At 31.0% G+C, this 13,487-nt stretch overlaps 1 protein-coding gene across 1 annotated transcript; it reads right to left on the bottom strand.

The window, feature by feature from the left end:
• Positions 1–10,026: 10,026 nt before the first annotated feature.
• Positions 10,027–13,248, bottom strand: LOC127076360 (IQ domain-containing protein IQM1). Its single transcript, XM_051017987.1, has 8 exons — positions 12,611–13,248; positions 12,405–12,519; positions 11,929–11,994; positions 11,752–11,840; positions 11,573–11,660; positions 11,061–11,291; positions 10,743–10,844; positions 10,027–10,625 (listed from the first exon to the last, which is right to left on the bottom strand). The coding sequence occupies exons 1-8, from the start codon at positions 12,976–12,978 to the stop codon at positions 10,233–10,235; spliced, it is 1,452 nt and encodes a 483-aa protein (XP_050873944.1). The 5' UTR covers positions 12,979–13,248; the 3' UTR covers positions 10,027–10,232.
• Positions 13,249–13,487: the final 239 nt, after the last annotated feature.

The raw sequence follows: 13,487 nt of genomic DNA, 5'->3' as shown, positions 1-13,487 counted from the left end.
ATTATATTATAATTTACAATACAATAATAACGACAACAAGCTTTATTCTATTAGGTATTAGGTAGACTCAGTAACATATATCAACTTCTCAATTACATAGATCAATTTTTGATATAATTCAAATCATATTTATATTTGAATTATTATTTTTTAGAGATTAAGTAAAAAAAATTACATTCTTGATTCATCACCGTCATCCATTTGCATTACTTTATAAATTTTTAAAATAAAAATCAAACTTATTTCAATATACAACGTTTAGGATTAACTGAATGTATAAAATTCTTTTATACTATCGGTCAGTGTATTTCAATTAAAATTTATTTTTTAAATTATTTTTAATAAATTCTCTTCTATATTTTTTATATTTATCTTTAATGTAAAATCAAAGATAATATTCATCTAGAACCCAAGTGATGGTGCTTGATCTGGACCGAAAAGGACATGACTTAGTCTGTGTTTGGAATTGTCATTTTGGTAATATAAAAAATATATTGTACTTGATTAAGTACTAAGTTAATACTAATGGAAAATGACAAAAATATATTCTTTTATCATCTTGAAGACCCATTTTTTTATGGAAGTGGTGTAATTAAATCTTAAAATATTATATATATTCTTTGGGTATGTTATTTTAACTAATTCAACTATTGAATCATCATTAGGTCAATCAATAACTTATTGACCAAAATTTCTGACCAATTTGCTACAACTATTCAATCGTATTTCACCTTGACATTAATTTATTATGTCACCTCTGGAAGGTTAACCTTAAACGACATAAAACCTGATTTTGGCAATTGAACATCTACATGTGAACTTGTTCGAAACTGTCTGGCCGAGGGTAGGTGATCTTTGCTGGGTAGACAAGTTTTCTCTGTCGGGAGGAACAATCAGTAATAAAACAATGCTTGCAGATATGAGATATAGCCAGTCAAGCTTTTGTGCTCTTCTAGGCGCCCATAATGTTGGGCCAAAACGGTCAACATGTTTAGCTAATGCTAAGGGACATACACGGCACACACTATTGTTTGCTTAGAGAATTTAAGAATAATATTTAACTTCTCAAAACATTTTAAACACTCCAAATGCAATAGCATAGGCATGATCACTTACGATCCAGTGAGTTTGTATGTGTTCTCTTGTAGAATGAGAGTTGATCGGTAAATAACAAAGAAGAGTTTGTTGCAAGGATCCTGAGTTTTCGATGCGGTGGAGAGGGGATTTACCTGCAAGGTTAGTATGCCAATATTAAAATCAGCATGAAAGTGAAAATTGATATAGGAATGAAAATGAATTTGAATACTTAGAAATGACTCATTTTCCGTCTTAAACAGGAGAGGCAATTAGCAACTGAAAGCGTGAATCACAGTCAGTCGTCATATTGATCTGGACGGTTAACAGAGTTTTCACATGTGAAATTTCTTGCTCAAAAAGGAAAAAAGAGACTACATGTTTGACATTTTATCCCTCTTATTCCGCTATTAGGCTTTTGTCCTTTGGACCTTGTGGACGGTCCGAAACAGTTGCCCCTAAGTTATCGTTTCTGCTTTGTAGGATGAGGGTTTGTAATACCTATCCCTTATTGGACAATGAATTTGGAAATGTGAGGGCCTTTGTTGGAATGTCATCATCCTTAGAAACAGGCGCATTAAATGTATTTCTTGTAACAAGTAATATGTTTCGTTGGGAACGACTGACGTGTGCCCCTACGAGAGTTAGTGAGCCCCTACGCGAGTTAGTGATGATGTTTCCTCTTCCTTAAAATACTCAAGTACATAAAATAGTTTTTCGAGGAGATCTCGGTCTTTGGTGGTGTGTAGTGGATTGCACGATCATTATAGAATGAATAGGGTATAAAGAGCTTATGATGCACAATTTTGACCTTTTTTGCCATTAGCGATCTACAAGAAAGTCCTCTCTACTTCCTTCGTCATTTTCTTTGCAAGCTTCTTTGTTTCAACATTTAATCAAGTCTATACAATCTAGTTTGTTGATACAACTCATGCATGTTTGACTGAGCGATCTTCTTCAAGATAAAGTTCAATGTTTTTCTTTTTATTATGCTCCATTTTCCAAGGTTTTTAGCAAAGTGAACGTTTGATCTCTTGCCTTCTTCCTTGAGAGATTTCTTCTCTAGTTGTTACTTTCTTTTAAGGGTGCCAGTGTCTGAATTTGTCTGCTTACCATATTTTGTCTGTATTTGACCTCTCTTCATATTGTTCTTAATCATGGAGATTGTATCAACCTCGACGAGGAGGGCCAATAGGTATATCTCAGGTGATTAGGTGGATCGAGACATATTGGGGACGATTTCTGCTTTTATTTGTGAGGGCGTGTTAGAACAGGCTTTGATTGATGTGGGTCCTTCATCTGATTGGGGAGTGTTTTTCTCTGATGAAGATAAGAGGATATGTAGTATATATGTTGGGTACGTCATCTCCTTCCATGATTGCTTACTCACTCACATAGAATTTTCTCTTCCTTTCAATGTGTAGAAAGAAAGAATGAATGTAAATACTAAATCAGATACACTACAATGTATAGTGACCCTCATATTTATATTAATAGGTTAGAAGAGTGATATATAAGAAATATAAATGGGCCAAGCCCATATACTTAATACTAAATCCTAGTAATATATTATTATAATATCATTCTTAATACTCCCTCTCAAGCTGAAGCATATATATTAATTATGTTCAACATGTTACAAATGAAATCATTATGCTCTCTATTTAATGCCTTTGTAAATAAATCTGCTAGTTGATCTTTCGTGCTAACATAGGAAGTGGATATTGTTGGACTTGAGACTTCATACACAAGAGGGGGGTGAATTGTGTGGTTTGAAAAAATGTAGTTTTGAAAAACTTTGAGAAATAAAATTGGAGTTTAAAATCATTTTAGAAGCATAAATAAAAAACGAAATATAAATTGCGAAAAATTAAAGAGTTAAGGGAAGAGATAAACACCACGATATATAGAGGTTCAGTCAAATAAGAAAATGACATACTCCTTTCCCCAAGAATTGATCTTGAGAGTATCCAATAAACGTTGAGTACTTTTAGTAGGAAAGACTCATGAACCCCCTCATAAAAGGAAATGATGGTTGACCTCCAACCAAATAATACAAGACTTCGGAATATGGCAATTTGAGTCTTCACTTCCAAATGATTAATCAGGGCGGATAGTCTTTTCTCCAAAAATGAGGATCTTTGAGCGGTTAGTCTTCAAGTTCCTAAACCTTGCAAGATTTCACATAGGCTGAGCTCACGAACCTTAAACCTTGATTTTACACGGGATAACCATTAATCTGTGAGATTTTAACACTGAGATAATCTCGAACATATTACGCTTTTAATATCGGGTTGAGCTTCAACCTATCTTGGTTTTAACACCGGCTGACCAAGAACCTATGAGATTTTATAACAGACTAATCTCGAACCTAAATCGGAATTGATTCGCACAATCCCAAACCAAATATTTTTACGAGTTTAGCTTTTAATCCATAAATAGATAATATTCAACCAATATGTATACAAAATATTTCATTGGTGAAATTTACAATTCCATCCTTCCAGAATTACATAATAATCTCACTAACAAAAGGACTAAAATATTAGTGAGAGAAAGTAACTAAAATGTTTATATATATATATATATATATATATATATATATATATATATATATATATATATATATATATATATATATATATATATATATATATATATATATATATATATATATATATATATATATATATATATATATATATATATATATATATATATATATATATATATATATATATATATATATATATATATATAAGACTTCGTTTAACCATTCATGCTTGGCTTATTATATGACTCCAGTTGTCATCATCAAAATTTGATGTCCTTGTTAAAAGCATATCACCTGCAAAACAAGATTCTAAATTCTCCCCCTTTTAATGATGACAACTCATCTCTCTGAGGAGGTGGTAAAAGAAACAATACATATATATTTGGAGTGATTAAACTCCCCCTGAGTTAAATTAAGAGTATATCCTACTCCCCCTAAGAGTATACTTCTCCCATTTTGTCAAAATGAAAAAGGCGGATAAAGATGGATTGTGGGAAGTAAATATGCAAACACAGGTAATTTAGACATTTGAAAAAAGAAAGAAATCCAACATTCATATTATTACTAAGAAAGAATTTTTTTTTTGCGGAATTGAAAGTACAAGAAGGGAAAAGTTCTTAACAAAAAATAACACATAAATGAGTTCATGTATTGTCATAAGTATCATCAACCTCTTGAGATTGTTTCCTTTATTTCTTTTGCTTCTCTTGTTATGCTTTGGCAAATTTCCCAAACTTGCTTTATGTATATGTCTTCTATTTCTTTTGTTTCTTCTTCTTCTTCTTCTTCTTCTTCTTCTTCTTCTTCTTCTTCTTCTTCTTCTACTACTACTACTACTACTACTACTATTACTTCTTCTTCTTCTTCTTCATCTTCCCATTCGTCCCTCAGTTCTTTATATTTTATACCGACCTTCATGTTTCTGAGGCTGGTATAATCGATTTTGTTGCTGGAAGAGATTGGTTTTTCTCTTAGAGTATTAATGTTTAAAGTTCTTAGTATTTTTGTAATCATCTCCCCATATGGAAGATCTGCTTAAGGTTTTTCTCTTGAGTGGGACATGTGATGAAATACTCCATCCGTCCAGTTTGTTGGAATATTTTGGGTGAGGAGCCAAAGAGGGGCAATATTGTCTTTGATAACATAATTGATATTGATATTTCTTGGGAGTAAGATTCTTTTTAGGATATAGTGAAAGATTCGAAATATTGGTTTTAATAGGGTTATTCTGAAAGGAAATCTTATTTTCTCCACATGATCAGTTGCAAGAGAGTTAAAAGCTACATTTCGTTTGAAGTTTTTGAGTTCTAAGGATTTTTCAGGTTTGTATGATGTTCCTAGGAAGGGTACTTCAAAAATTCTTCCAAACCTTTCTCTGTGGATTATTATCTTCACATTCTTCATTGATGATGTTCGGGTTTTTCCAAAAATGTTCAGGTTAGTGTATAATTCTTGTACTAAATTTGGAAAACTTCTATCAGGTACTTTTATGAAGAATTCTCTTAGTGAGGCTTGACAGATGTGGTAATAAGGTTTATATCCTCTCATGAAGGTTTCATCCATGAACCATGGCTCTGTGATCTTTTTCTCTAAGATCATCTTCTTATCATCTTCATGTTTATTCATCATTGCATCTATGATGACATCTCTTTTTTGTGGTGGTATTTTGGATCTTTGGCTAGAGTAGGCCATGGTGATACTTATGACAAGAGGAAGAACTCATAAAAGAAAGGATGAGATGCAAGAAAAAGTGAAGAGATGTATACCTATTTATAGTGTGCCATATGAGGATTTGAGCGTGTATTCCTTGCAAGAATTCAATCCAGATTGTGTTGATCAAAAATCAAATCAAAATCTTTCCTATTTGATTCTCCTAATCGGTTGGCTAAGGGATCCAATTGATTAGATTTCCAAATTTGTCAGGATTTTATGAAATCTTCATTAATGTTGGGACTTGATTTTCTTGAGGCACAAGTTAATCTTGGATTTGATCTAACAATCTCTATTTCAAGCATTTTCAATCGGCTGTCATTAGGTGCTAACTGGTTGGGCTTACGTAGTTCAGCCTCCTTAGTGCATGGTGGACCTTATGCTGGATTTTTGTCTTTTCAACATCTCCATTTGTCATTTTTGCACCCATTTTGCTAGAAAAATACTAAAATACTCATCATATGGGTTAGAAAATAATTTATTTAGATGAACAAAAAGTTGAAACTGTTATTTTAAGGGTTTAATCGTATTTTTCTGATTATTTTCAACCTTAAAATAACTTATACCTCATTTATCAAGAATTCTTGATAAATATTTCCCAAAGAGGGAAGACACCAAAAGGTGTATCCTCCTCTACACATCGTTGGATGCGATAGTCGGTAAAACTACCAAATGAAAAGTCCATTACATACATATCCATTTAACTGATCACTAAGGATCATATACTTTGAGATATTCTCAAATAATTTGCTTTGATCACAACTACTGAAATTGACATCATCATTTATCTTCGGATCAGAGACTTCATAAATATTGTATACTTAGGAAGTATACCATGCTTTGCATAACTTCATTAATAACTGTTAAAACTCCAAGCTGCAAAGCATACATGCAAAACACTAAGGTTTCACCTTTGGTGTCTATAATAGACTCTCAAACCCGAATTTGTTTGCGACGACCATTTTATTTTTATTTTAAGGGTTTTATCGACATTGACGCTTATTGAGGATAATGCTTAAGCCCTTTTATTTAAACGAGGTAAGTAAACACTCTGATGATGCTTAGCAAACTGACATGACTTGCAAGAAAGACTCAATATTGATGCTAACTGGACACAATCTTTTAATAACTCCTAAAGATGGATGTCTAAGCCGACAATAATGCTGAAAAGGTGACATGCTGCAAGTTTCGGAAGTTGTTGATGCTTGTGAAACTCCTTCTTCAAGCAGGTAAAAACCATTAGATACTTATCATATACCAATAGTCCACTGTGTCAACAGATCCTTAAATACACAAGATTCAGGAAAAAAAATTACATAATAATTTAACGAATTAGTTATTTGACTAATTGAAAGAAGGTTGCAAGGAAACTGAGGTAAATGTAAGACATGTGACAAAGGTAAGGTAGAAATCGGGGTAGTACACCCACTTCCTTTAATATGGACTTTGGAACCATCAGCAAGGGTAATAGAAGAATGATTACTGAAATGATTGAAAGAGGAAAAAAAATACCTGAATTCCTTGTCATATGATTATTGGCGTTGTAAAAGAAGAGGATAGACACACAATATGATTACCTATTTGGACAAATATGGTTGTAGAGGAAGATGTAGATGGCTACTGGAAAATTTGAAGTTGTGTATATCTATTAAACTCTTAATCACTCATAACTATTATACGCCTTTCATTTTGTGGATAGAAAGGGTAAGGATGTGACACTGTATTAGCGAAGCAATGGTTAACTAGTGCATGGGGACAACAATTTCGGTAGTGACCAAATTCTCCATAACTAAAACACTAGACTCGAGCAAAACGACCACCACCACAGCCACTACGATCTCCTCTACCTCCATTATAAAAATTGGCGCGACCTTCAGATTGCACAACTAAAGTTGAGCGGTTATAGGAATCATTATTTGTAGTAGTAAGGCGTGATCCCGCAAGTAAGTGGAAATATTTTTATCCAACATTGTCTTTAAATTAGTTTTATGTGCCTATTGAGTTCTTGGTACAATATCAACTAACTATTTTTTAAAGAATTTTCTTTAATTTCCTATTAGACGCTTACACTTTCTCGGTGATATGAGGTTAATATAGAGTTGCAACTTTATGTTTCACATCATACTTAGACAATAATATGTTGAAGTGCTTATTGTTAAAGGGTGACCCTCAATCTCTTTAACCAAAGAAAGATATTTTTCTTTAGAAAATTTACCACCATTTGAGAATCATAACAACAGATCCAATAACTTCAATTCGATGACGTAGTCAACACAGACAAGAATGTACATATTAAAGTGTAATGGAGGAAAAAGTCCCATGAAATCAATACTTCAAGACTATAAAATCTCGACTTTAAATATCCCTAACAATGACGTCAAACAATTGATAGATATTTGACAAATCTGTAAAAAATCGTGCCAGTAATAAAAGATTTGTGTCCACATGGATGTTTACTAATTTTTAGAAATGTAGTTGGGTCTAACTCAATCTTACAACTTCCTTGTAAGGAGATGATTTATTCCACTTATAAATATACGTTCAAGTAATATATTGTTCGATTTGAGACTTTTTAACACACACCCTTACATCTAGGATTGGACATCTAGAACATGGATATATATGGTGGGTGATTTGATAGTAGAAATCTCATAGGTGATTGTCCAATGAATTTTAAAACTAGACTCAGATAACATCTTAGAATGTGCGAGTTGAGTTTAACTCATTCCTACAAAACCGACTTATAAATAAAAATTACTTTCACTTATAAACAAAAATTACTTTCACTTATAAACATAGTTTATACCATTTTTTGAGGTGAGATTGTTAACACTAACCTTTAATCAAAACAATTTAAACCTAACTTAGAATATAAAAGGGAGTATTTGATGTTAAAATTTATTGATAACTAGGTATGAAAAATAATTTAGGTTAAATATTATATTTAAAATGATTAAGACTAGAAGCACCCTCCTTTTCGCAACTTGGTGTTTAAATATTCTATTTATAACAATTTACTTTCATATGAGAATGATAAATTAGCATTATAATTTAAGTTTCATTCTTTGACTCACAATCTCATTTGTTTAATGATGATCACTAATTCCTTAGTTCTCGTTTATCTAATAATGATCACTAAGTCCTTTGTTGAACTAAGGTTTCAAAAGTATAAAAGAACACAAATTTATATTAATCACACCTTGATGAATTTATATTTCTATAACAATCATCTAACATGAACACCAATTTTAGATCTAATTGACATTACCTATTTTCAATTAATGAAATGTATCTAAATTCAATTCATAAATAAATAAATAAAAACATGTCTTTTTTTAAAGTTCATTTTGGTCTCTTAAATTAATTAAAATATTGATATTGATTCTCTAACTCTTCAAAATGTATTATATTAATTTTTTTTCGACGAATTAACAATAAAAAAACTCAAAAATCAATTACTAAATTTATTGTAAATTAAATGAAAAAGATTAATAAGACATGTTTTAAAAAATTAAAAAAATAATATAAATATATTTTAAATTCAAAAATTAAACTAAACATAAGAACTATATTTGCATAAATAAAACCAAAGAGTTATATTTCTTAAATAGATTCAAACATGTTGATTTACTAATCTAAGAAAATTTAACTACTCATAATAAACCCACACATAACAAGTATTCTGGAATTATCATCAAAAGATAAATTTGAATCCTCTAATCTTGTTTCTAAGAATTGAATTCATTATTTTCTTTCTCCAATATCCTTCGATCTATCAATTTGATTAGCTAATACTAAAAGATAGAACACACTAAATTTGTCTGATTAAAAGAAACTTAAAGTACAATATTTAACTTTTCAAATCATTTGCAAACATCACAACTCTATGCAATAGCTTACTCATACTCATAATCACTAAAAATCAACTTTCTTAGAAAAATAAATTTAAAAGATACTCAATATTTATTGACAACGAGGAGTTATCAATTTCTACAACTTATTTTTTACTTCAAATTTATTTTTCAACTTATTTTAAAATAATCGCATCCACACACAAATATTATTAGAACTAATTTTACTTAATCAATTCACTTAAAATTAATTTATGTCGCCGCGAATCAAACACATCTCTTATCTCTTAGGTCTATTGTAAGGAATAAGTTCTTAATCTTTACAGAAAAAGCATCATCTAGGTTCATTGGCCAATTTGGCTCATGACTGCAAAAACATTTATATTCTCCACCCAAACCAACCTTCACCTTTTCTTTTATCTCTCTATATTTCTTTTCCCTTTTAGACCAATCCAAATCTTGACTTTAGAGTATACATAGATACATTACTATTACTATCACAAATCACACATAAGGGAACATTGCATGTCTTGCTCCTAGTATGTCTACATTATCTGTATATTGAATATGAGACCAATTTTGGTAAATATTGACATGATGCCTCATCTACACGCCAAGTGACAAGTAAGTGGTAGAGAGAGAATCTTCATGACTAAGAAAGAGTGATATGAAAAACTATAAAAACTTTTTTAAATATTATTTGACTTACAAGAATTGATTATTGACCCAACTCACGTGATTAAACATATGGATATGGGTGGAGAAAAATTAAATAATTATTCATCATATGGTAAATGACCAAAAGAATTGGCCAAAATAAAATAAAAAAACTACATGAAAAAATAATCATGGGTTAGATCTTATTGTAATCTTTGTCCTATAATTCTGAACTAAGGTATAAACTAAACAACATTATTTCGATGAGTTGACTATGAAACACTGTAATTTTATCAAATTCGCTGTCAATTTGAATATTGACAGTGAAATATTGACAGTGAAATACTGTGATTCTGTCAAACTCATCGTCAACTTAAACAAGACTTTTAATTTGCCGAAGTAACATGCACTCTTGGACTTGGAATTCCCATATGCACAAGTCTAGGAGACAAGTGAATCTTTGGACTAGGTCTTGGTGAAGGAATAGGAATCATATTAGTGAGTTTTCCATTGTTGACTCTAGGTGATAGATTGAGTTGTTCAAGTGCCTTAGCTTGGAGTTTTGTAGGATACTCTCTCACACAACCAATCCTAGGACCAGCTCCTGTGGTCCATTTGCTTGACAAAGGTTTGCACTCTTTATGTTGTGAAGTTGTCACATTGTTTTGGCTACACTTTTTGGCAGAGTCACTTGATGTTACATTAGTCTTTGTGGACTCAAATTGAACCTCATTGTCAACATGTTCTGAAGGTGGAACATCATCATCAATTGGATACTTCTGTATTAGGAAAACATTGAATTATTACATGATTTTCAACATGTTGATGCTTAGTGATTTCAAATCAAAGACAAATATAGCCTAATTTATGAAGAGAAAAATTTGTTATTAATTTACCTTTACATTTGTCAAATCCACATTGTGTTCCATCAAGAAGCCAATGAATTCCATGAAATTCTTCTTTGTAGGACGATAGTGACCACTATAGGGCCATATAGCCTGGAAAAAAAAAGTTAATCAACATCAATTTGCATATAAAGAAAGTTAACTGCTTTTTCAACTTTTTCCTCAAATCTATCTTATCTTTTGGTGATTAAAAATTTATTTGATTTATTTTATGTCAGCTCTGCAACAAATTCCCGAGTGTCAGTTCAATTGATAATTGTGCAGAGACATTAGAAATAGAAGAGTTAAAAGGTATGAATGATATCTTACATGAAGAACACCATTTTGGACGACTAATCTTCCGGATGCAATAGTAGCACCGCCAGCTAGAAAACTTGAGTGTTGAAATTGACCTTTTTTCTTCTCTCCAACATACAAAATTCTAGATGAACTAAGAACAAATATCCACTTAGATCCTTCACAAGTGTGTACAAAATTCTTGCTTTTTCTATAAACAAACTTTCCTTCCTCTAAAATCACCTCATAAACCTCCCTTTCTTTCTGCATAAGCAGCCAAAAGATAACTTATAATTGAGAATATTTTAGTGGCTGCTCAAATATTATACTCATAAAGTATGGTTTAATGCATTGAACACACTAACACTAATTTAATTTAATATACTTGTTAATCAAGTCCTAAGATGCACCACTTGCACTCTACAATTGACCAAATTACAAACTACATGCATTGAATTCCATCATCAATATGAAAAATTTATAATATAAAGTCCAATTAAATTATATATTATGTGACAATATTAGATGAAAGTGAAAGAACTTACAGGTCCAAGGTATTTTATACACTGCTTCTGTAAATCAATTCTTGGACATTCGTCACGGTTTACTTCTTTTCCATCGCCAACATCCAACCTTTATGTCACAACATTAAATTATAAAATCAGTAATCAATGTTTCTTAATACATGTTTAGTATTAGACATAGAATGTTTTAAAAAATTTACCAGTAGAAAAAAGGTTGAGTGCTCTGGCTATGAAACCAAACATTATAGTATAAGTGCAAGTTGTGTCCGTATCGATGTCGGGGATCAATCTGCAAATCACAAGAAAATCTTAGCTTTGTTTTGATTAAGTTGGATTAAAAATCTTAATTAAGTCAATAATTAGAGATATCAACTTACAGCTTCAAGCCAATGTCTAAGAGCTAGTTTCTGTGCTTTATCATCTTTACACAATCCTTTTCCCACCTACCAACAACCAACAAACAAGAAAAGTAAATTGATGACAAAACTCTTAAAAGATTGTGTCGGAAAGTGAATGAAAACTTTGAATTCTTCTCTATGGTCCAGTCAAATATATAATTGAAAAATCCAAATTAATGTCTAATCAATTATATTTCAAACAAATAGTACGGTAACAAAGTTTTAGTACAGACACGTGTCCAAAATATATAAGTGACAGACACGTACATTAACACATATCAGAATCAGTGTCATATTTGATGTTTGTGTCAGTGTCATGTCTGATATAAGTGTCAAACATAGAACATTAATACATGTCAGAATCAGTATCGTATCTGATGTTTGTGTCAGTGTCATGTCTGATATTAGTGTTATGTCTGATGTTAGTGTCAGTGTTGTGTCAGATTAAAAGGTACCTTAGCAGCCATAGTTCTAGCTCTAGCCCATTTTGAAAGAGCAGTTTCTGATTTAACTGAATCAAAATGTGATATAGAACACCTACTAAGTGCAGCAAAATCCAAAGCCTTCCACCTGTAAAAATTTATTTAAAAAAATTAAAAATTTTTTTTACCAAAATAATAAATATAACAAAATTAAATATTAAAATTGAAACAAAACTAACCATAGCTCTTCACAAACAACTGCACAATCTGCTAAATTTCTTCTAGTCCTATAACTCTTATAAACCTTCTGCAACTTTATTGCAGCAACATCAAGCTCTCCAATGGATTTTGGAGAAAACCAAATTTCTGGTTTATCCAACAAAATTGAAGGGCTTTGTTTATTGAAAACATCATCAATAAAACCATCTTTGGAACCAGAATTTTCCGTAACCAAATACTTGAATGAGAATGTAGTTTGCAACTTCAGGTTTCCAACTTTCCTTCTCTTAGAACATGATGATTCTTCTTCAGCAATAACCTCGTCTAAGTTTCTTTCATTCTTGAAACTCATTGTTCTTGAAGTAACATCTCCTGTTATTGTCATCATTTGTAACTGATTATATAATTTGTTGGAAAATGAAACACCCTTTTATAAGGCACAAGTTTGGTATATATGAAAAGGGTGAAAAATATTTTCAAATATGTTAGAGAAAGAGATTGAAGAAAAATGGTGGTGACGGTTTGAAATATTTATTAAGGAATTAAATAAAGAAAATTTGTGTTAGTCCCTAAAATGGGTTGTTTTGAATGAAGAAAAAATAAAAAATGGTGTGACTTGAAGAAGGTGTTACATGAGTGTGTGTGTATATGAAAAGTGTTGTACGCGGTGATGTGAATGAATTGAATCAAACAGAAACAGAATGAGTCAAAACCTTAAAAGGGGTATATAGTTTTTTTTTTATGTAATATAATATATATTAGTTTTTATTTTTATCAGTTTAAATATACTAACTTTGAATTTTAATAACTTGGATATAATAATTTAATCTTTAAGAAGTCAAAGACACGACATTTAAAATGACTATTTTTGTAGAAATGTTAGAATTAAAGTTGCAC

Source organism: Lathyrus oleraceus, chromosome 4 (assembly GCF_024323335.1).
Source record: "Lathyrus oleraceus cultivar Zhongwan6 chromosome 4, CAAS_Psat_ZW6_1.0, whole genome shotgun sequence".
Taxonomy (NCBI): Eukaryota; Viridiplantae; Streptophyta; class Magnoliopsida; order Fabales; family Fabaceae; genus Lathyrus; species Lathyrus oleraceus.
Note: the sequence above shows the minus strand (reverse complement) of the source record. Positions and strands in the feature narration are given on the sequence as shown.

Excerpts from the sequence above, each read along its gene's own strand:
- LOC127076360 (XM_051017987.1), bottom strand. The coding sequence starts at position 12,978 with ATGATGACAATAACAGGAGATGTTACTTCAAGAACAATGAGTTTCAAG. Across the intron at positions 11,661-11,751 it reads ACTCAACCTTTTTTCTACTG|GTTGGATGTTGGCGATGGAA; the intron begins GTAAATTTTTTA and ends TGTGACATAAAG. Across the intron at positions 10,845-11,060 it reads TCCAAAATGGTGTTCTTCAT|GCTATATGGCCCTATAGTGG; the intron begins GTAAGATATCAT and ends TTTTTTTTCCAG.